Source organism: Dasypus novemcinctus, chromosome 21, assembly GCF_030445035.2.
Source record: "Dasypus novemcinctus isolate mDasNov1 chromosome 21, mDasNov1.1.hap2, whole genome shotgun sequence".
In the NCBI taxonomy this organism is placed as follows: domain Eukaryota; kingdom Metazoa; phylum Chordata; class Mammalia; order Cingulata; family Dasypodidae; genus Dasypus; species Dasypus novemcinctus.
The window spans coordinates 70856342-70877558 of NC_080693.1; the positions used below are offsets into that span (position 1 = coordinate 70856342).

The 21217-nt window shown below is 58.5% G+C and overlaps 1 protein-coding gene across 1 annotated transcript in view; it reads right to left on the minus strand.

The window, feature by feature from the left end:
- Positions 1–20596, minus strand: part of CACNG4 (calcium voltage-gated channel auxiliary subunit gamma 4) — a 51325-nt gene extending 30729 nt beyond the window's left edge. Inside the window, exon 1 of the mRNA XM_004450047.5 lies at positions 20315–20596. Coding sequence (XP_004450104.2) covers positions 20315–20534 — 220 coding nt within the window. The 5' untranslated portion in view covers positions 20535–20596. The remainder of the gene's footprint in view (positions 1–20314) is intronic.
- Positions 20597–21217: the final 621 nt, after the last annotated feature.

A 21217-nucleotide genomic window follows, 5' to 3' on the forward strand; every position in this document is an offset into this window, starting at 1 on the left:
CTGCGGTTGCTGAGCGGTCCACGGCCAATGGCTAGCAAGAGCACGGGGGCCTCAGTCACACGGCCACCGTGAGGGGAAATCCGCCAACACCTGCCGGGCTTGGAAGAGGACTCCAGGCTCCAGAAAGGAAGGCAGCCTGGCGTGACCCCAGGCAGGAGGCCCAGCTAACCCGTGCCTGGACTCTGGACCCATGGAAACTGCAAGCTCAAATGGCTGTGTTCTCTGACGTCACTAAGTCTGTGCTCTTTTGTCAGGAAGCACAGAAAATCAATACGCTTCTCATCCAAACAAGCCCAGTTTGCCTTTCCTAGACTAGTCCAGCCTTAAAAACTGCCACCGACCAGGAAAGAGAGAATATTCACGTTGCCTTGGGAAAATGATTTCACCTCTCTGAGATTCCGGTTCCTCCACCATAAACAGGGGTGGTAAGAGCACCTCCCTCCTGGGGCCGGCAGGAGGGTAAACGAGATGATGTGTGTAAGTTCTCAGTGAGTTCTCAACGCACACTTGCTAACAAAATTGCATTTCTTTTATTTGAGTTACCCGCTGATGGAGTGTGACATGGGAAAAATTTCAGGAGGCTGGTTCATTTGGTAGTTATTTGCAGGGCTGAATTAATCTCCCCGAAGCTAAAGATGTTGGGAATAAAAAGCCCACAGTAGCCTCTCTTTCCCTTCTCTGCCAGCTCTCCTGCCGCTTTAGTGCCTTGGATAGGGCAGAACCAGACCTGGGAGCCCATGGGGTGCTCAGTGCTGTCCGAGCAGCAAGGGGGCAGGGCGGTGGCCAGGTGCTGGCGGCAGGCCCTGCGGGACGCCCTGCGGGGAGGCCAGGCCGGCTTGACCAGCCAAGAGGCAGACACAGTCAAGCTCTAGGGATGGACCTGGATTTCTAAGGAAAACAGAAAATCTCCCTCCTCACTTCAAAGAGGAGCTGGGGCTGCAGATTCCAGGGCCTTCTCCCTCCCTCGCTCCTCTGGCCTCTCTCGCACTCTTGGCAGTTTGTAGGGGGAGGACACGTCCCCTCCGCCCAGTGGCCCAAATGGCCGTGCTGGCCAAGTCACAGGGCACCATGGAAGAGCCGGCCTGAGCCTTGACGCCGGTGCTCCGGCTGGATGTTCCCACCAGGACAACGGGATGGGCTGGGCTACAGGGAGATCGGCCCTACCCGCTCCCCGATGCCTCGGCACGGGGTCTCCTGTGGCCATGCGTGCGCAGTCAGGCTGCTGGCTCTGTGGTTGTATGCGCACACACACACACACACGTGTGTGCTGCACTCTGCCTTCCCCTGCCCAGTGCACACACCTGGGGCATGCACACACTTGGGCCACACCCAGTCTTGGCACACCACCCTCATCCATGAGCCAGCGCACACACTGCTCCGCCCCCACCTCTCAGCGATACCCCAGGGAACGCCACTTCCCAGGCTCCCTTGCCTTTGGCTTCTGGATAGGTTTGGCCAACAGGAGGCTTTTGTGGAAAATGAGAGGGTGGGAAGAAGGGAGAATTCCTTCTGCCCTGGCCAGCGTTTCCGGCAGCTGCGGCTTCCTCCACACCCAAGCTCCCGCTGGCTGGCCTGGCTTCCGCTCTGGTACAAACACCCTGCCCCTAGTTTCCTCTCTACCTTTGTGGTGGGCGGGCTTTTGGCAGGTGCTCACACCTGGGTGCCTCACAGCTGCCCCATTTGGCCTCTCTGCTCTTCTACCTCCCGGGTAATCAACTCCCTCTAGAGGTCAAATTTCCTCTGTCTGAAGGACATAGAGTGGTTTCTCTTTTCCTGCCTGCCCTGGCTGAGGGAGTAATGATCACGACCACTTACCAAGCACTTAGAACGTGCCAGGGGTGCCCCTTGCAATCTCATGTAAAGGATGATGCTGTTAACTCCATTTTATAGACAAGGAAAATGAGGCTCAGAGAATTTAAATAACTTGTCTAAGGAGAAACTCCAATTTGAACCTGGTTGCAATGAAAAGAACTAAAGCTTTGACTTTTCAGCAGCTGTGTGACCTCAGCAAGCCACCTAACCTTTCTAAGCCCAATTCCTCATTTATAAAATAGGAATAATAATATCTGCCTTAAGTGGCTTTTGGGGAGATTAAATAGGAATAAATAAACAAGAAGATTTGCCTGGCATATATTCCTTTAAGATTTGGCAAGAGGGAGTGCCTTCCAAGGATTCTGACATGCAGCCCAAGCACAAAGAAGAAAATCTGAGTGATAGTGGGATGATGACATCACCTACCCTGTGGTTTTTATTGTGTGTGTACACGTGTGTGTGTGTTAAAATACGCTGTGGTGGCTGGAAGTTAGATGTACCCCAGAAAGACACGTTCTTAAATTTGATCCATTCCTGGGGGTGTGGACCATTTTACATAGGACTTTTTGCTGAGACTACTTCAAGTCAGGTGGGACCCACCTCATTCAGGGTGAGTCTTAATCCTCTCACGGGAGTCCTTTATAAGAGAACGAAATCCAGACCAAGAGAGAGAAAGCCGCAGAAGCAAGAAGCTGAAATTAACAAAACCTGAAGAGAAGGGAGAGACCAGCAGGCACGGCCATGGGCCTTGCCATGTGGCAGAGGGGCCAAGGATCACCAGCAGTCAGTGTTCAGGAAGAAAGCATCATCTTGAAGCTGTCTTGATCTGGACATTTTCCCAGCCTCAAAACCATGAGCAAATTCACTTCCATTGTTTAACCTGGCCCATTTAGTGGTATTTGCTTTGAGTAGCCTAGGAAACTAAAACATATACATAACATAAAACTCATCACTTCGACCTTTCCAGTGGCGTTTAGTAAATCCACTGTATCACACAACCATCCCTACTTTGTAGTTCCAGAATATTTTCACCACCCCAAAAGGAAACCCCAAACCCCATACCCATTAAGCAGTTGTTCCAACTTCCCCCTTTCCCAATCTGCTTTCTGTCTTTTAGGATTTGCCTCTTCAGGACATTATGTATAAATGGAATCCTGCAATACGCGGCCTTTTGTGTTTGGCTGCTGGCTGCCAGGCACAGTCCTAGAAACGCAGCTGAGGCCACAGCGAGACGTTCCGTTTCGCCCCTCATGGTCACCCTGTGCATCGTGGGGCGCGGGGCACAGCCTGTGTGCCAGAGAAGCCGCTCGTTCTCAGCCTGGGTTCTCAGGAGGGTCTGCTAACAGGAGCAGAGTGCTGCCTAAGCGTGGGGCGTCCAGAGCCAGGCCGCCTGGGTTCACGCCCCAAACCCAGCTCTGCCCCTTACGAGCTCTGCCACTTGGGAGCGTTACATAACTCGCCGTGCCTCTCTGTCCCCGTATGTACAATGGGGAGAGCTGAATAGTCAAGCAGTCAGTCCGGCCCCGAGGGCCTGGGCAGTCGGGTCCAGCCAGACCAGCGGCAGGAAGGCCACGCTGCTCCCTGCCTCGCCCTGCACTGCCACCCTGGAGATGGGCTCTTTAGCCTCCCTCGTAAACTCCTCTGCTCTCCTGTCCCTGTCTCCCGACTGGACCCTGAGTTCTTTGAGGACAGGTCTAGGGTTCTGTCTTCAACCAGAGGCTCAATAAGATGTTCAAGGAATAAAGACTAAGAGGTGGTTAATGAATGAAGACCTGTGCCTATGTGTTTTGGGTTCTGTCTGCCTGGGAAACTCCTACAGGCTCTGCAAGACTCAGAGCAAACGTCGCCTCCTACGGGAAGCCCTCCCTCACTCCCCCAGAGGGCAGCTGGGAGAACCCTGACAAGGTTCTTTCCCCAAAGGATCCCAATGGGTCCCACCCATGTTGGAGCTCCAGTTGAGCCCCAGGTGAGAACACACGAGGCCTCTGCTCCACGCCCTCCGGCAGCAACCTTCCCCCTCACAGTAAAAGGCTGACTCCTCCCCCTCCTCTCCCGCAGCACAGCCCCTCTGGCATGCCCACCAGTCCTCGATCCTGACGATCGGGCTCTCACGGGGCCTCGTCACTTGCTAGTCCCTCTGCTTGACATGCCCGCCCCGAACCCTCCCCAGGTCTCACTCAACGTCACCCTCTCGGCGAGGCCTCTCCAGCTGCGCCATCTCCCAGCACCGCCCTCACCCTGCCACCCCCAAGGCTTCTGCTTTCTTCACCTCCCCTGTGGCCACGTGGGCGCCACACCAGTTGTCCACCTTCTGTGTCCCCACTAGATGCTGCTTGGAGAGCGGCCGGCGCTCCACGGCTATTTGCTGAATGAACGAATGACTCTGGGTGTCCAGGACTCAGCTGGGGGCTGGTTTTCAAATTCTCTATGAGGATTTGCTGAGTTTGAATATGGACTAAGAAAACACCAGCGGGTGCTGGGGAATATGGGGCAGGGGGGGAGCCCCCGAGTTCAAGCCAAACTCTGCCTCGGCTGCTTTCTCCTCCTGGGGCCGACAGAGCCCACCTCCCCGTGTGGTTGTGAGGGACCGCGGGACACGAGGAGCCGCGAGGCACGTACGAGCAGGAGGTCTTGAGACAGCTCCAGTCACCAAACTCGCCGACGCAGGGATGGGGCCCGGGAGCCTGGACTCAACAGTAATTGCTGGTTGAATGAGTGAAGCTTTGCGTCCCCAAAATTGAGCCCGGGCCAGGTGTGCACGTTCCCAACGAGTTTGCAGGATTGACGAGAAGGGAAGATGACCCAGGCCATCAGCCGGGGCTGCACGGGGGCAGGTGAGGGCTGGCGGCGGCCCCGGCGGGTCTTCACCACGTAGACCGCTGTTAGTTGTTTATTTTTGTTGTGGATGATCTGATGGTGCGGCTCGAGGAGCACGTGTCTACACCCGTCTAACTACCACCCGGAGCACACTAGACAACGCACCGTCACCCTGAAGCCCCCCTTTGGCCCCCTCCCCAGTCAATCCTGCACAGGGGGAGCCACCTGCCTGACTCCCACCGCCCCAGATTAGATTTGCCTGTTTGAACCTGACATGAATGGAATCAGATAGCCGAAGAGACCTCTCATTTTCTGTCGGCTTTCTCGAGCCGGGAATCGCCGCGGGAACGCAACAGCGGGAACGTGGGAATGAAGGCACGCGGGCAGGTGGCGTCACCTGCAGCACGTGGGTTCCGGGGGTTTGCCGTGCACAGTTAGCGTCTTTTTAAAGCAGCTGTCTCCAGCAGCATGACTTCTGCAGTCTTTGCCGAGCGCGCCCCAGCGTCAGAGCCGCCCTCGGGCTGACAGCGGAGCCTTTCCCCAGCAGGCTGCGTGAGTCAGACCCGGGGCCCGGCGGCCCCATCACGACGCGGTGCCCACCTCCTCCCAGAAGCCTGCCAGGCCAGCCCATTGTTCAGTCCCGGATGTACCTGGGGGGTGGTTCCTGCTTTCTCCTCTTACCCAGCCTCCCCCTGCAGCATGAGCAGCCCGCACGTTGGCCGCTGAGTGCCCTGGGTCACTGTGGGCAGCCGGCACATTGATAGGCCATTGAGTCACCCAGGCCCTCTCCTGGGGGAGACCGAGGCAGCAGGCACATCACCGTGTTAGTGTGGGGTTGGAGAAAAGGCTTGGAAGGGGCTTTGGAGCCAGAGACCGGGGTGCAGACGCCGGCTTGCGTCTGGGCCACCTAGTCGACCCGGGTCTCGGTCTCCCGCGCGGGACGGGGCACGTGTGCTGTGTGATGAGGATGAAACAAATTACCCAAAGCACCTGCACACAGGATATGTTCAATTCGTTGTTGCTGCCACCACTACCTCCTGGGAGGCAGCAGAGCTCGGCAAGTACGAGCAGGGACTCTGAAGCTAGACCCCTGAGTGTGAATCCCACCTTCACCACCTGGGATCTTGGACAAACGACTTAATCTCTCTGGACCTCAGTTTCTCCAGCTATCCAAAGGGGGTAGTGACAGCACCTGCCGCATGGGATCGCTGGGGGTTAACTCAGTTAAAACACGGAAAGGGCACATGGGAAGGGACAGTTCCTAGCTCATAGGGAGGCATGTAAAGTGCTAGCGTGCGCTCTCTCTCTATCTTTGATTAAAGGAGTTAATTAATAATTAATTAAATAGTGTTGAATCATTGTTCTGAGGATAAAATTAAATCACATATGGAAAGTTCTTGAGAATATATAGGTAATGCTTGGTACGGTGAATGCTCAATAGATATTTGTGCTTATTAATGATACTGTACTATCAGTGTGACTCCCAAGCAGAAGTGAGCAGGAGAGCATGGCAGGTGGCCTGGCGTGTCCCTGCTCGTGGGAAACTCTGATCAGTGGTGAGGGTCTCCCAAGGGTCTCCAGGGGGGTCTCCTGCGGGTCTCTGCACCGACAGGCATGCCACAAAGGCTTTTGATTGAAAGTCAGAAACAGTCTAGAGAAAACAAATGGGTTAAAAAAGAAAAGTCAAATTTTCTTCCCATTCCCCCAGAGACGAGAAGACTAAAGGAGGACATGAAAGCCATTTCCGAGAATATGAAGGGCTCTTAAGGACCAAAGATGAGTGCTTTGTTTTCAGGTCCAGGAAAGAATGAACGAGAGGAGAGGGACAGTCGTGACCACTAGAGGCGCAGAGATTATGATTAGAATTAAAGACTTTCTAGTCCAAGATCTGGCGCTCGCCGCCGGAGCTCTCTCACTGACTCCTGCCACAGACACTTTCGTCTTCACTGAGACTCGGTAACGACGAAAAGTCAGCATTGATGAGCACCTGGCGGGGGGCGGGGGCGGCACCCTTGTCTGCACGGACTGGCCCCTGAAGGGTCCACTGACTCCTGATGAGAAGAGCAAGGGATCGTTTGAGTGGTGGTCCAAGCCACAGTGGAACCCCCTTTCCTCCAGCACTCCCACCAGGGAGGCTCTTCTCAAGAACTTACACAAGGGGAGTTGGCAATGGAAAGGTTCTGAGACAGGAGGGCCCTTTATTTTAAACAGTTTGAGGAGTTTTGGTGTAACAAAGCACACTTAAACTTACCCCACGGAGATTTCCTGGTGGGCAGAAAAGAAAACATCTTCTGTTCAAACCTCATAAGTGTCATATTTTAAGAAATTTTGGCCAGTCTGACTCAGGTGGAAAAATTCTCCCAGAGGACCGTCTCAGATGCAGCTTTCATGTTAAGTACTTAGTTTTACATAGGTGAGAAAAGTTTGTAAGACCATTTATCTGGGTCTTATTTTCTTTTCACTTACTTTTGAGGTCAGTTTGGGCACTTTTATGGTAGGACATGGATTTCTAGGAATGGAAATCCAATGAGTCAATTGTGCTTACAGGAAATAAAGACTCATCTGTGGATGGCTTGCAAAGGCTTTCATCCAGAAATCTATTTGGTTATAAGTCCGGGGTGGCCTGTAATAAAATGCTGACGGGGGGTGCTTGGGCGTGGTGGCTGGGACCAGTGCCTGGGAGTACTTAAGAATAAAGAGAACAAACAGCATGGGTGCCCAGGGAACATATACACCCATTCATCTGCCTGAGACAGGGGGCTGAGCCTGGTGCTCTAAATCTCAGGTTTATATTTTTCCCTCGCATAATGGAAATTTGAAAGAAGACGATTAAATAAATCCATCATATCCCCATGACCACCTGTTAGCCTTTTGGTGAATTTCCTTCCAATATTTTTTTCCAGGCTAATAAAACATGTTCACATCCCTTCTGTACCAGAGGATTTTTAGAGGTTCCACATCTGTGGGTTTTTGACGCACTCAATTTGCGATTTAATAGAATTCTCCCCATGTTTAATAACCCTCCGAATAATCACAGAGTTAGAATAATGCATTTTTATCTAACTGCCTTAGATCCTTTCAAAAGACTGCCTTGAACAGGAAGTAAGAGAGAGCTTGAGTGGTTTAAATATGGCAGACTAGAAAGGAAAGGGGAAGAAAGAATTAGAAATACAAATAAGAAAGGAAGGGGGGAAGAGAGGCAGGGAGACAGAGCTGGGAGGAAGGAAGGAAAAACTGATTTGGGTCTCAGAGGATGTCCCAAAATGGCTGGCTGGCTCCTGGCGGGCGTGGGAAGCAGCAGCAACCAAACTCAGGGCCCTGGGGACAGGTCAAGAACGCAGGAGTAGCTGACCAAAGTGAAGGTGGAGATGGCCCAGGGGCGGGAAACAACTGCCCAAGAGACTGCACTGCAGGACCACAGGCCACCGGCCACACGTGGCCACCAAGGTGGAGGAAGGGAGCCCCTCGGGACGGCGAAGCAAATGTCCCCACCAGGCACCTGGGTTGACGCACACGCGAGAATCCGCGGGCAGAAAGACAACAAGAGCCATTTTTCATGCAAGAGGAGCCGGGCATCAGGAAAAATGAGAGCCTCTTTGTATGACATGCCAAACTGCTGAAGCGAGAAAACGTCACGCGCGAGGGCTCAGATGGGAGCCGGGAAGGGCGCGCCCGCCCTGGGGAAGCGGACGTCAATGTGGGCTTGTTGTCGCCGCTTTTCAGAGCGAGGGCCGGAAGCGCCCGGGGTCGCCCCCCTCCGCCGCCCGTCAATGAAGGGCTGGTGACACAGCCTTGGCCGGAGTGTCCGGCCCCTGGACAGGAGCCTGGGTGTCCTGAGATGTCCTCGGGGAGTCTTCAGGGACCCGTGTCTTTTCGCAGCTTGCGCTTTGGTCTTTTTGAAGGGGCAGTGGGACCCTGGTGTGAAAAGAGCCCAAGACTCCCTTTTCCACGTCCTCACTCTGGGGTCCCTCCCTGTGTCCCACACGGGTACGTTTTTGGTGAGCAAATGGGAATAACCCCCCGTCATCACACACGGTCTTCCAGCCCGAGCTAAGCCCTCAGTGTCCTGTCTCCGCTCCTCCCAGCGCATCTGCAGAGGAGGTGCCGCTGACAGCCCCACGTGGCGGAGACAGAAACTGAAGCTCGAAGAAGGGGAAACGACCCGCTCAAGGGCCCACAGCAAGCGGGAGGCAGGGCCTGGGTTCAACTCCGACTCCCTCTGGGTCCTGCCCCCCAACTCCACCCAGTCCCCCCTGCCTTGCTCACCCAGCCTAATCGCTGCCCTGACCAGATGCCCCGGATCCTTGCAGGTACCTTCCATTTGATCCTCCCCAGCACCCTACGAGAAGGGAATTGCTAGGGCACCCACGGGCGCCCCTAACGTCCAGGTGTGTCTCCTGACGCTCTCGCCACCCCCTGCGCTGTATTTTGCCACCTGCCTTTCCCACTGCTGGCTCCCCAGGGCCTCCGCTACCCGACAGGAAGCTCCCCGAGGGTTTTCTGTCACCACCATGCCCAGCAGGTGCCCCGCCAATGCCGACGACGGCAGTTTCACGTAACGCTGCTCTCTGAGGCAGTCCCGGGCCTGGGGCGTGGTGTTGGTGGCGGCCCCTTTGAACAAAAAAATAAAACAAGAAGGATTTTGGCACCCACCTCTGCTCCCTGCTTCAGCTGCCAACTTCCGCGCAATCCCGCAAGCCCCTCCAACCTTCGCTCCAGCACAGCGTCCTCCTGTCCACTCACCCCCTGGCCGGTCTCCTCTTGGGGTAGAACGGGACACCCAGGAATGGCCACACCATCTGTGGGGCCCCGGGAAAAACGAAAAGGCAGAGCCTCTTGCTCCAAAACAGGAATTTCCAGACAGCGAGGGCAGAGCTTGAGGCCGAGCGCGGGGCCCCGAGGGCCGGCCCCGTGTGACCGCACAGGCCACGCGCCCGCGCAGCTGGCCTGGGGACATCAGTCATTTCACACCCTTTTTTGTCCGTGATCTATTACCGGGGCCTGCACTTTTCTAGGGCAGTCCTGATTTTAAATCTTCTGGATCCGCCGCCTCCCCCACCAAAACCCTATGAGGCCAACATTTCACGAGTCCAGTATTGCCTCTTACATTTATATCAACACTAACAATCTGTCACCAGGTTTCTTACCTAGAGTTTTGGGTCAGGAAACATGGCTGCCATTGTGCCATCTGTACCACGCGGAGCCCACGGCAGTGGGGTTAGACGTTTCCAGCCCGACGTCTGGCCAGGAGGGGGCTGGCGCTTCCACATCCGTATCTCCAGGCCAGCCCGGCCTCAGCCCCGCGCAGCCAGGGGACCCCCGGCCTGTACACGCGGCCCCTCCGAGGCCGGCTCTCCTCTCCCCGACCCCAACCCCTCCTCCTTGTGCTCTGGGCATGGCTTCACTGCCCGGGACCCCAGGCTGAGCTCGGGGCCTCTCCCAGGGCTCCTACCTCTCTCACAGCACCCCCACCCCAAATCCAGTCAACCACCTGGACCTCTTACAGTCTTGGGAATCCATCCGTCCTTCTAGAACATCCCACTGCTGCCGGCCTCCCCCAGGCCACTGCCTCGGCGCAGGCCCCTGTCATTGCACTCTGGGTCATCTGCAACGGCCTCCCGGGGTGGGGGGGGGTCTCCTGGTAGGACCTGTCTGCCCCATCAGTCCACTGCGTTTAGGATCAAATCATCTTTTAAGCTTCATGACCTGGCCCAGCTCCTCCTACTGGGACATGGTCCCCACCTCCCCACCACCATTTCCCCAACTATTAGCTGCACCTGCATCCAGCAGGCTCCCCAAATCACAGCTCCACGGTCACGCCAGGCACCGTCCTACAAGCTCTTGTTTCATCTCTGAGACAGCTCTACGTGGTGGGCAGGCTATCCCTACACCCCCATTTTACAGATGAGAAGACGGTAAAGAATTTGCTCAAGGGCACAGAGCTGAGGTCGGGCAAAGCCCGGATTTGAAGGCCCCTGTCCTACTAAGTGTGACACTGGCTCAGTTCGGATGTCACCTTCTCTGACTCCCTTCTGGACAGCAGAGCTCCGGTGGGAGAGGTCAGAGCCAGGGCTGGGGGGAGATCCCCGGGGTTTCGGCGGCCAGGGAAGGAGCCTGGACTTGTCACTCGTGCAGTGTGGCCTCACAGGAGGGTTTTGTGCTAGGGAATGATGCAACCAGAACATTTTTAAAGATCTTCCCAGCTACACGTGGAGATGGCTGATGGCGGGGGAGGGTAGGAGAGGAAGCAGACCTGTCAGGACGCTTCCACAGGCGGGAGCAGCAGAGATGAGAAGTGGAAGGAAGGCTGGGGTGTGTTCTCGGTGCAGCTGACGGGGCACTGGGGGTGTGAGGAATCCAGAAGGGGAGGCCACAGAAAAGAGCCTTTTATCTCGTCTCTGCAGCAACCAGCACCGTGCTCGGCACAAAACAGGCTCCCGGTGCTGGCCGGCCAGATGACCTGACCACGGCGTGGGTGGGCGAGGGGAACGGGCTGCTCTTCCTGAAATCAACCACGCTAGCCCGCAGCCGCCCCTCCAGCACACGTGCTGGTCCTCGCAAGCCCTCAGAGGGAAGTAAGGCTTGACAAGAAAAATCCAAACGGCCAAAGCCAAGTGTTTCCAAGAAAACGAGCCCGCGGTCACTGTGCTTTCCGTAGCACTTCCCCAGCGCCTTCTCAGGGGACGTCCACACAGCCCTGGGAGAGGGTGGGGTAGGGTGGAGGTGTGGAGGGAGAATGGAGGGAGGATGGGGGGTGGGAGGACGACGGAGGGAAGATGGAGAGCTCAACACTGGTGTGGTGCTTGGCACCCAGCCGGTGCTCGGGGGCGTAGGGGGACGAATGGACTGTGCCACGATGCCTCTCGGTAGCCGTGGCGCGCCCCCCGCCACCGGCACAGCCCTGCCGTTACTCGGGTATCAGTACTGTAGACACCACTCAGCTCCGGTCCCCGCGGCTCCCCGAAGTTTCCCCGCTCCTCTCTGCCCTCGGGGGACCAGTGTCACCTGCCGGGGTGTTCGGCAAACTCATGGAGCCAGAAGAGGGGACGAGGGGCCACACGGCCGGGGCGCGACCGTCCCCGCCCGGGCACTGCCTTCCTATTTCGGCTCCTAACTGCGCACCCTCGAGGCCCTGGTTTTATGGCTCCCAGAAGCCGGTGCTCCCCGCTGTCCCCAACAAGGGGGTGGGGGCTCAGCTTCCTCCATTCCCAGACCTTGGAGGTCCACGATCAGGCCTCACTCTGTTTCGATGCAAAATTTAGGGTTTATTTCTTCTGGGAAAACTTCCAAGTTTCGGGAAACATGGAAACGGCACGTTTTGAACGTCGACAGCAAACCAGCAGGAGGAAAGTCCCTGGCGGTCTCCCCGGAGGCCGGAGGTGACAGAGATGCCGACGGCAGGTGAGCCAAGGAGCCCTGACGACTTCTCATCTTTCGGTTTCTCCCAGGCTCTGGAGCTGGGCTCGTCAAGCAAGTCCCCTGGGTGTCCCCACGCTCTGATTCAGAGATGGGGCAGTGGCAGAGGGCGGGGAGAAGGGGACACAGAACCAGCACTTGGCGAGTGCCCCTGCCTCCGTGGAACAGGCACGCTAGTAGGCGTAACGGGCGTCGATGCTGTGACAGCGGAGGCCTGGCTTTTTGCACTCCTTAGGGGTGGGGGTCGGAGTGGGTGGTGGGGAGGGGTAGCGGCGAGAGCATCCCCAGGTACACCCCGAGGTGCATACGAGGAAGGCCTCTGTGCCCGGGGACACAAGGGCTTGAGGAGCCCGAGGAAGGAGATGGGAAGGAGAGAGGCTTGAAGGGTGGATCAGAATCCGGGGGATGGCGGAAGTGGGGGTGAGGCGGAGAGGTCCACTTGTTTGGGGGAAGCCAACCAACCAGAGGACTCCTCGGACTCAGGCCACAGGGAGGCTTCCCGGCCTGGTCTCCAGGAAAGTGGGAGGGCGCAGGAGGAAGCCCGAGGCCAGGGTTGAGCACCATCAAGTGTGATGTCTCCCTCCGGCTGTCCCCCTGCCAGCAGGGAGTTGGGCAGGCTGCGAGGGGCGGAACTGCTGGCTTCGGAAAGGATCCCCGCCCTGTCCCGGGGAGCCCTCAAAATGCAAAGAGGCATTAACACCCTGGCCAGGCATGTGCCCCAGCAGACGACTGCCGGTCTCCCTCAGTGCCCGCGAGCTGGAGGTCAGCAGCTGCATCTCTGTCTGGTGCCAACATTCGGGCCCCTAGTGCCACCCCTCGCAGCTTTATCCCACAAGCACCTGCCTTTGGGGGGCACCTACTCTGTAGGGCTGTGCTGGGTTCTTGCACTTTCCTCATTACCCCATTTCCAGATACATGAACAAGGTTAACAAGAGGTTAGGTAACCTGCCCAAAGCTACAGTTACCTGGCAAAACTGGGATTTGCACTCAGGGCATGCACCCCCAAAATCTGGCCTCTTTCCTCTACCCCATGCTGCCTTTGCAACAGAGTCCACTTCAATGTGAAAAAATGCCCATTTTATAAGGAGATGTGGAATACATTTTTCCCAGGCTTCTGTATCAGAAAGAGCTGGTCTTCTCAAGGGCAGTAATTTCCTTTTATCATACGCAAGCTGTGAAACTTATATTTGATCTTGTTCTCCTCTTTGTCCTGGCCCCCAGGAAACTCAGAACCAAATTTCTGATCCACCCTGAGCAACCCGACTGGCCTTTGCAGCAGGTTGTAAGTACACTAACCTGACTCAACTGTTAACTTATTTTCCTACTTTTATTTTCACTTCCATCCTGGTCCCTTAGCTATTCTTTATCCTGCCCCTTTCTTCCTTTGTTTCTGTTTTTGGTTGGAGAAGGAAGAACTAAACAGAGTCAAATCAGGTGATGTAATTTTTGTAGCTCTGAAAAGGTTTTCATAGGAAGACATTCATAGGTTAGACAAAAATATTCTCCATCTGGTCCCATGTCCTGCCCTGTAATTCAGAAGAGTCTCAGGTGGATGTGCGCAGTGAGCCAAGGGGCAAGATGACCTGGAATTGGGGAGGGGGGTGGACAGTCCCTAGGGGTTGGGACCAGTTTGCTCTTTTTTTTTGCAGCTGTTCCCAGGAGAGCTAGCCCAGGAACACACACCTGGGAGAGTGTCCTTGTTGAGGAAGGGGCTGTACGGAGCCTGTGTGTGCCTCCACAGGTTAGCTGTGATGTAGGTGACGGGTGGTGACGGGAAGACCAGAAGTGAGAGGCTTTGCTTCGTCTTTCTGCACTGATTGCCGCTTGCCCTCTGGTTACGATGGCACCTCGTTGTCCAACCTTAGCCCAGGTGCCAGCCAGAGGGGCACTGTACCCTTCTGCTCCCGGCTCTGCTACTAACGAGCCCTGTGACCTTGGGTAAGTCACTTTGCCTCTCCGGTTTTGAGTTTCCTTGGCTGGTGAGTGTAAGGATTGAGCTGTATCAGCAGTTCTCGCCCCCAGAGCGGAGACACGCTGGAGCGAGGCGGGCAGAGCTGAGCGGGTCACCTGCGATTCATTACCACCAGTACGGTCATGCGGCTGGGCACCGCGGCCCCCTCCAGCCACCCAGGGCGGATGCGGGCATCCCGCCAAGAGGGACACTCCCCACCCCCCACTCGCTTCCCACGTGCTTTCTTGAAGGGAAGAGAAACGAATGGAGCTCCTACCCGCCAACAGGAGTCAGACCCACCTCGGCCTGCCTACCGGATGCTTCCCTGGAGCAGGTCCTCCGCCAGGGCAATTGTGCCCCCCAGGGGGTGGCTTGGCAATGTCTGGACAACATTTTTGGTCGTCACAACTCAGGGTGGGGGAGCTATTGGCATCCAATAGCCTGAGGCCAGGGATGTTGCTTATAACACAAAGCACAGAACAGCGCCCCCCCCCCCCGCCCCCCGGGAAAGACCGAGCCAGCCCCAAATGTCACCTGATCTGTCGTGAGGGCAGCTGATGATGAACCCAGAGCACTAGGAGTGAGGATGAGTCTCAGTGCTCCTGAGTTATGCTCCATGGTACCTTCCAGCACCATTTTTGGCTGTTGGAGGTGTTGGGCAGGAGTGTCAAAATCTGGGAACCCACACGGGTGCGCCCTTGATCCTCTCTCCAGCCCCGCGCCTTCCTCTGGCTTCCCCAGTTGGAAATGGCACCAGCACCTAGCCAGCGCCCATTGCCAAAAACCTGGGCTGCCGTCCTGGCTTCCTTACACCCCTTCCTCCCATCTCTGTAGTTGCCACTTTGGTTGCAGGTCTCCAGTCTGGCAGCCTACAACCATGTCCCCACTGGTCCCTGGTGGCCTTCCTGCCTCTAGAGGCTCCATAATCGAAGTGCAGTCAGAGGGAAGTGGATGCGGCTCAACCAGCTGGGCTCCCGTCTGCCATAGAGGAGGTCCAGGGTTCGATGCCCAGGGCCTCCTGGTGAGGGCAAGCTGGCCCACGTGGCGAGCTGGCCCACACGGAGTGCCAGCCCACATGGGATGCCGGCCTATGCGGGCGGGCGCCCCCCACAAGAGTGCCATCCTGCGCAGGAGGGCCACTCCACACAGGAGTGCCACCCCATGCAGAACTGCGGTCCTGCGCAGGAAGAAGTGCCAGCCAACATGGATAGCTGACGCAACAAAAAGAGACACAGAAGAGAGACAATAAGAGACTTAGCAAAAACCAGGGAGCTGAGGTAGCGCAAGAGAATGACCACCTTTCTCCCACTCCGGAAGGTCCCAGAATTGGTTCCCGGAGCTGCCTAATGAGAATACAAGTAGACACAGAAGAACACATAGCGAATGGACACATAAAGCAGATGAGAGGGGGAAAAATAAATAAATCTTTAAGAAAATAAATAAAAATAAATGCAGCCAGAGAATCGCCTAATAACACAGATCACATCACTTGACCGCCCTCCCCCCCCAACCTTCAGGCAGCTCTGGGCAAAGCGGGCTCCTGACCCTGACCCCACAGACGGAGCCCCACACCCTTCCGACCCCCTCCTCCAACCTCCTCCCCATCCTTACCAGGTGCCTTCCTGCCTCGGGGCCTCAACTTGCCTTTTCCTCTCCTGGAAGGTCTTCTGTGAACGTTTGGTTTAAACCTCACCTTCCCTGACAGATCTTTCCAACCGCTCGACGGCGAGCAGCCCTCTCCACCCACCCTCTCCCAGCACAGCCCCCTGCTCTCTTTTCAGCAGAGCATGCACCGGTACCCGGATGCATGGGACCATCAGTACAGTTCACAGGGAGGGGCCCACAAAGACCCCAACTTGCCCCCACTAAGTCAGCTGGCTCCAGGTAAAAGGGGCAGGGGCGTAAAGAATGGGGGAGGGCCAGAGACAAGTCAGAGAGGACGTTAAAGGAAGGGGGGTGTGGGGAAGGGCCACCAGGGACACTTCCTGTCTAGCTGGAAAGGGTGAGCACCCATTCCAAAGCTGGGCCAGGAAGGGAGAACATCCCCTTACCTGTTCCTTCCCGAATCTGTGGGTTCAAATAAAGGACTAGCTCCAGCCTCATTTTCTACTCCTATCTAGAAAAGGCAGACGATTAGTATTTACCTTGAAGCATTGGTGGCAGTTGCATGAACGCACATCAGTCCTGCGTTGAGGTCCATAAGTGACGGCAGCTACTATTAACACTAGGGGGCCAACGAGGGCGGGTGGGTGAGGCCTCTAGACAGCGGAGCTGGGGGTCCGAGGAGGGGCCTCAGGGTTATCACCAGAGAAGGAAAGCAAACACAAGCGGAAGGGTTCCCGGCCCCGTTATTTGGATCAAAATCTCTCTGAATGGTCCCAAGTATGTGGCTGAGGGTAGGGGGCACTTTGCAGCTGACCTGCAGTGACAGGGCTCCAGGGGTGCGGGGAGAGCCCCCCTGCCCAGCTGGGGCAGTCGCTGCTGGCTGTCCTTCCCTCCCCAATGCGCGTATGACTATCTTCTCTCTGTGTGCCACAGTGTGACCGAGGCTGGGAATGCTGCTGCGAGCGAGGCTGGTGTGACTGAGGCAAAGGACGCTCTTGCTCTGAGGTCCCAGGACCTTCTCTGTACCTTCCCTTCAGGGTCCCGCACAGAGCCAGGCACAAAGGAGGCCCAGGGCCACAACTGGCATCCAGGTTGGCAGCTCAAGGTTTTGACAGAGTCCTGCGAGTGCGCCGGGGACAGCAATATCTGTAAATGACCTGGGACCATGAGAGGGGGTGGGCTGCTGAGGCCAAGCTTTGCCAGGACTGTTTGTCCTGGGGCCCGAGACCCGTGATGCCAGTGCAGTGACCGGGTCCCCCGTGGGCCCTGCCGCTGGCGGCCCCGGAGAGCATGCAGGAATGAGTGGTGGGCGCAGAGGCTTGGGCATATGGCCGCCAGCTGCCAGCCTCTGAGCCTAACACCCTATCTCCTTCCGTGTGCACTCCAGAGTCTTTTGTCCCTGCCATGTTTGTTTTCAGCCTGCACCCTACCGAATCCCAACATGCATCTGAGGTTGAACAAAAGTCCACAAAGATTTTTCCTGTGTTCTGGCCTTGAGCTGGGTGTCACCAAAAAGGCAAAGAAAGAACGAGGTGGGGGTGGCGGGGAGTGGCAGGAAGAACCCTCTGTCTGCTGGTGGTGGGGAAGGGCCAGTCCAGAACACAGGGGGAAGGCAGGCGGGCAGCGAGCGAGAGCGTGTTATGCAATCTGTGCATCAGTTAGCCGTCCTCAATGCCTTTATGCTGCCGCCAGCCCAGCCTCAGAGCTGGGCTCCGCTGGGTAGTCAAGTACTTGGTTCTATTTTTAATGGCAACCCAGAAGCCGTTTGGGGAAGGGCAGGATGACTTGGTGGGAAGAGCTCTGCGGTGAGATCACGGTTCGAATCTGACCCTGCTGCCTCCTACCTGGGCGCCTCCAGGCAAGCCCCTTCCCCTCTCTGAGTCTGGGCCCCTTCGCCTGCACCCTCCCAGGGCTGCCGTGAGCATGCCATGCAGGAGACTCAAAGGCTCTGAGCACTTGTGCATTTTGACACTTGTTGAGTAGAGGGGCGGCCCTGCTTTTGGGAGCAGAAAGAGGCCGAGGTGGGCTCGGCCCTGGTGAGACCAGGCTCATTCGTCCACGCACAGCGCTGGCAGGTCGCAGGGGCGCCTTAGATACGCAGTGGGGCCGGCTGTCCCTGCCCGGGGGCACCGCTTTGTGGGAAACAACCAAGAAACAGAATCTGCTGAATGTGAGTTGCCCGCAAGCACCTGAGAGTCGAGCCGTGACACGTAGACATTTTATTTGCCGTCTGCTGCAGTATTACTTCAGTTTCAGCTCTGAGGTTTGACCTTTAAATTTTTTTTTCATTTTGGTTTGGATGTGATGCTTTAGGCTACTTTGCTAGAGAACAGGTGGGAAAATGCATTTTACACTCAAAAGCCAACATGGAAGTGACTCCCTCTCTCCACGCTCCCCACGTACCCCTGGGGTTCGCGTTCAGCAGGAGCTCGGCCCTGGCCCTGTGCCGGCAGGTGGAGGCATCAGGGGAGGTCAAAGGGCTCCCTGTGTGAAGGGCTCTTTGGAGGTAGCTGGCGGTCCCCAGCCAGTGCTCCTAGCCACGACAAGGAATCTTGAACCAGCTCTCCCAGCCCAGAATCCCACAGGGATGCCCCAGCCCTCAGATATGGCCCGGCTCGGCCCTCAGCTTGAGCTTCGGGGGATGACAGAGGCAGCCCAGTTCTTTCGGCGAAGTTCCCCAGATGGCCGTCCTCCCCTCCCTCTGCCAGCAGAGCCAGCTGCCCAGATCAGCTTGGGGCTCTCTTGATGGACGCCAAGTGCAAACGGCTCGGGGCAGCTGGCAAGATGCTAAGTGCGGCATCAATCCTAATTAGGAGGAGGAATTAATAAAGGAGGCTTCCCAGCCACTCGGCGGGGGCCCGGCTGGCCGGCATGGAGGAATTCGCTCCAACTTTAAAACTGGAAGGCCGCGGGGCCAGGCGAGCCTTCGGCTGGTGACAGTGCCACGGCTCAGATGGTGCTCAGTGGAGCTCACAAGGCAGCGCCCGGAGCGCCGCAGCCCCTGCTCTGTTCAACTAAGGTGCGGTGGCAGGTAGTGACGTGGGTACATGCGCCAGATGAGAGGAGGTGTTCGTGAGCTGAGCAACTGCATACCAAAGCCGGTGTTTTTCAAAAGAACGGAGGAGGGTGCGTGATCGTGGGCTCACGGGCTCTTTGTGTGCCTGTTTCCCCAACTAGTGACTGCACATTCCTGCTGCCTGGGACTCCGCTCAGCCCTGGAATTAAGCCCCAAATTGCAAGGGGCATGGCAGCCCCGTTTGGGAGCGCATGGGGGGGGAGGACAGAAGAGGGCAGGGTTCCCGATGAGAACAGGCGTGGACAGAGAGGGCAAACGGCACCCACGAGCCCACTCAGCGGCACAAAAGCCTCTTTTTAGATATACACGGATGCGGCCAGGAAAGGATCATCTTTTTAAGGGCTCCCTACCAATTTCCACCGAGACCCCACCCCGCTGAGCTCTTTGCAGGGTGGCTGTAACTGCAAGAAGGAAGGCTAGGGGGAGAGGCGAACTTCCTTCACAACTGGGCAGCTCCGGCGCCAAGGGTACAGAAAAAGGAGGAGGAAACTGTCCAAGGATTTTTGAAAAACCTAACGGATGGTCGGCCACTTGCCCCCTCCCCCCCCCTCCCCCGCCCTCATCGGAAAGACAGGAGCAAGCAGGAGGCCTGTTCCCAACCTGGGCGGGCCCGGCGGCCCCTGCACTGCCACCTGTTAGTTCCGCAGCCGGGCGGGCGCCCCGCGAGGCGCTGAACTCGCGCGCATTTGGCGTTGGAGGCTTCCGGCCCCTCCGTTGGCGGGAGCCTTCCCGCCAGCTCCCCGGGGGACCCAACACGGGTCCGTAGAGAGACATTCCAGCCTTACGGCCCCCACGACTCAGCGTCCACGCGCACCTGGGGGTCGCAGCGCCCGGGCGGGGTGACCACGCCCCTCCCAGGCCGCACCAGCCCCGCGCGGCGCCCCTGCGCACCCCAGTCCTCTCCCGAGGTCTCCAGAAGCCTCCCTTCCGATGGCCCAGGACGCAAGGCTCGCGGCTCCAGTCGGGGACACGGGACGACACGGTGTCGCTGCCCTCTCCTCCCCACCGCAGGCCCCAGAGAAGAGGAGGTGGCGCAGAGGGTCTGAGTGGGGAACTGGCACGGGCGACCCGGCTCCCCCAGACCCGTTCGCAAGCCAGCACCCCCCAACCCTCGGCCGGCGCCTGGAGCGAGCGCCCAGCGGCCCCGGCGCTCCCCGCCCCCGGCCGGCCCCGCCCCAGGATGGCCAGTTCCCATAGCAATCGCACAGACACCGGTTGCCAAGCAACCCCTCCCCCTCCTCCCTCCCTCTTCTCCGGTCCGCTCCCCCCAACCCCAGCCTCCTCCTGCCCCCTCGCCAGCCTCCACCCCCCCCGGGGGCGCCACCGCTGCCCCTCGGGATCGCTCCGGTCCGGCCCGCGCGCGCGCGCGTGAGAGTTTCTGTGTGTTTCATTGTGTCCGTGTGCGTGGGGGTGTGCGTGTGCGAGTGGAGAGTTGCCGTGATCCGTGTGTTCGAAGAGGGTCCCCCAACCGGGAGGGCCCCCGAGGTGGCGCCCGGCCGGCCGGGAAGGCAGCCGCCCGCCCGCTCCGGCTCCTTTGTGTCGCGCGCGGAGCGGGCGCCGCGCCCACCCGCTCTCCGGCCCGCGCCCCGGGGCGGTGCGTGTGTCTGCGCGGGGCGGTGGGGTGGGGGCGGCCGTACCTTCGATGCAGCACACCCGCCACAGCCCCGAGTGGGTGAGGTCGCCGCGGGCGCGCCGGGGCGGGGGCGCGTCGTCCATGGTCAGGTTGGTGCCGTTGCAGATGTGCGCGCTGGAGTAGAGCCAGTAGTCGGTGCCGATGGCGATGGCCATGAGCGAGAAGGCGGCGAAGGCTCCGGCCGTGGTCAGCAGCATCTGCAGCCCGCGGTCGCATCGCACCATGGTGGGCGCCTCATAGTCCGCCGCCCGCCGGCCCGGCCCGCCGCGCCCGCCCGCCCTCCTCCCTCCGCGCGCCGCTCCGGGGGCGCCCGGGCTGGGGGGCCGCGGGCCGGGGGGCGGCGCCGCGCTGCGCGCTCCGTCCCCGCGCCCGGGGCGTGCCTGCGCTCCGGTCCCGCCGGGGCTCAAACTCCGCGGCGCGGCGGCGAGTGCGGGCTGCGCGGGCCGCGGGGCGGGCTGGCGGCGGCGGCGGCGGCCGGGGGCTCCTCCCTCTCGGCCCGCCCTCCCCGCTCGGCCCGCGCCCTCCGCGCTCCGCCCGCCGCCGCGCTCCGGGCCCGCGCCCCGCGCCTCGGCGCCGCCCCTCGCGCCGCGCCCCGCGCCCCGCGCCCCGCGCGCCGGCTGGGCTGGCCGCGCCGCTCCCCCGCGCTCCGCTCCCGCCCCAGCCCGGCTTGGCTCTCCCCTCCCCGCGCTCGCGCGCGCTCCCTGCCTCTCCCAGGGTTCATTCACCGTAGTAGAGCCAAGGAAGCCGAGGGAACGGTTCCCCGGGAGGACCGAAGGGAAACCACTCTCCAGCCCCGTCTCTTACCGCACCCAGGACACCAGCCTCCCCTCAGACGGCCCCGGAGATTCGTTCATCCGCGCGGTGGGGGCGGCCGGCTGTGTAGACGCCGGTGCTTCTACCGGGCGGT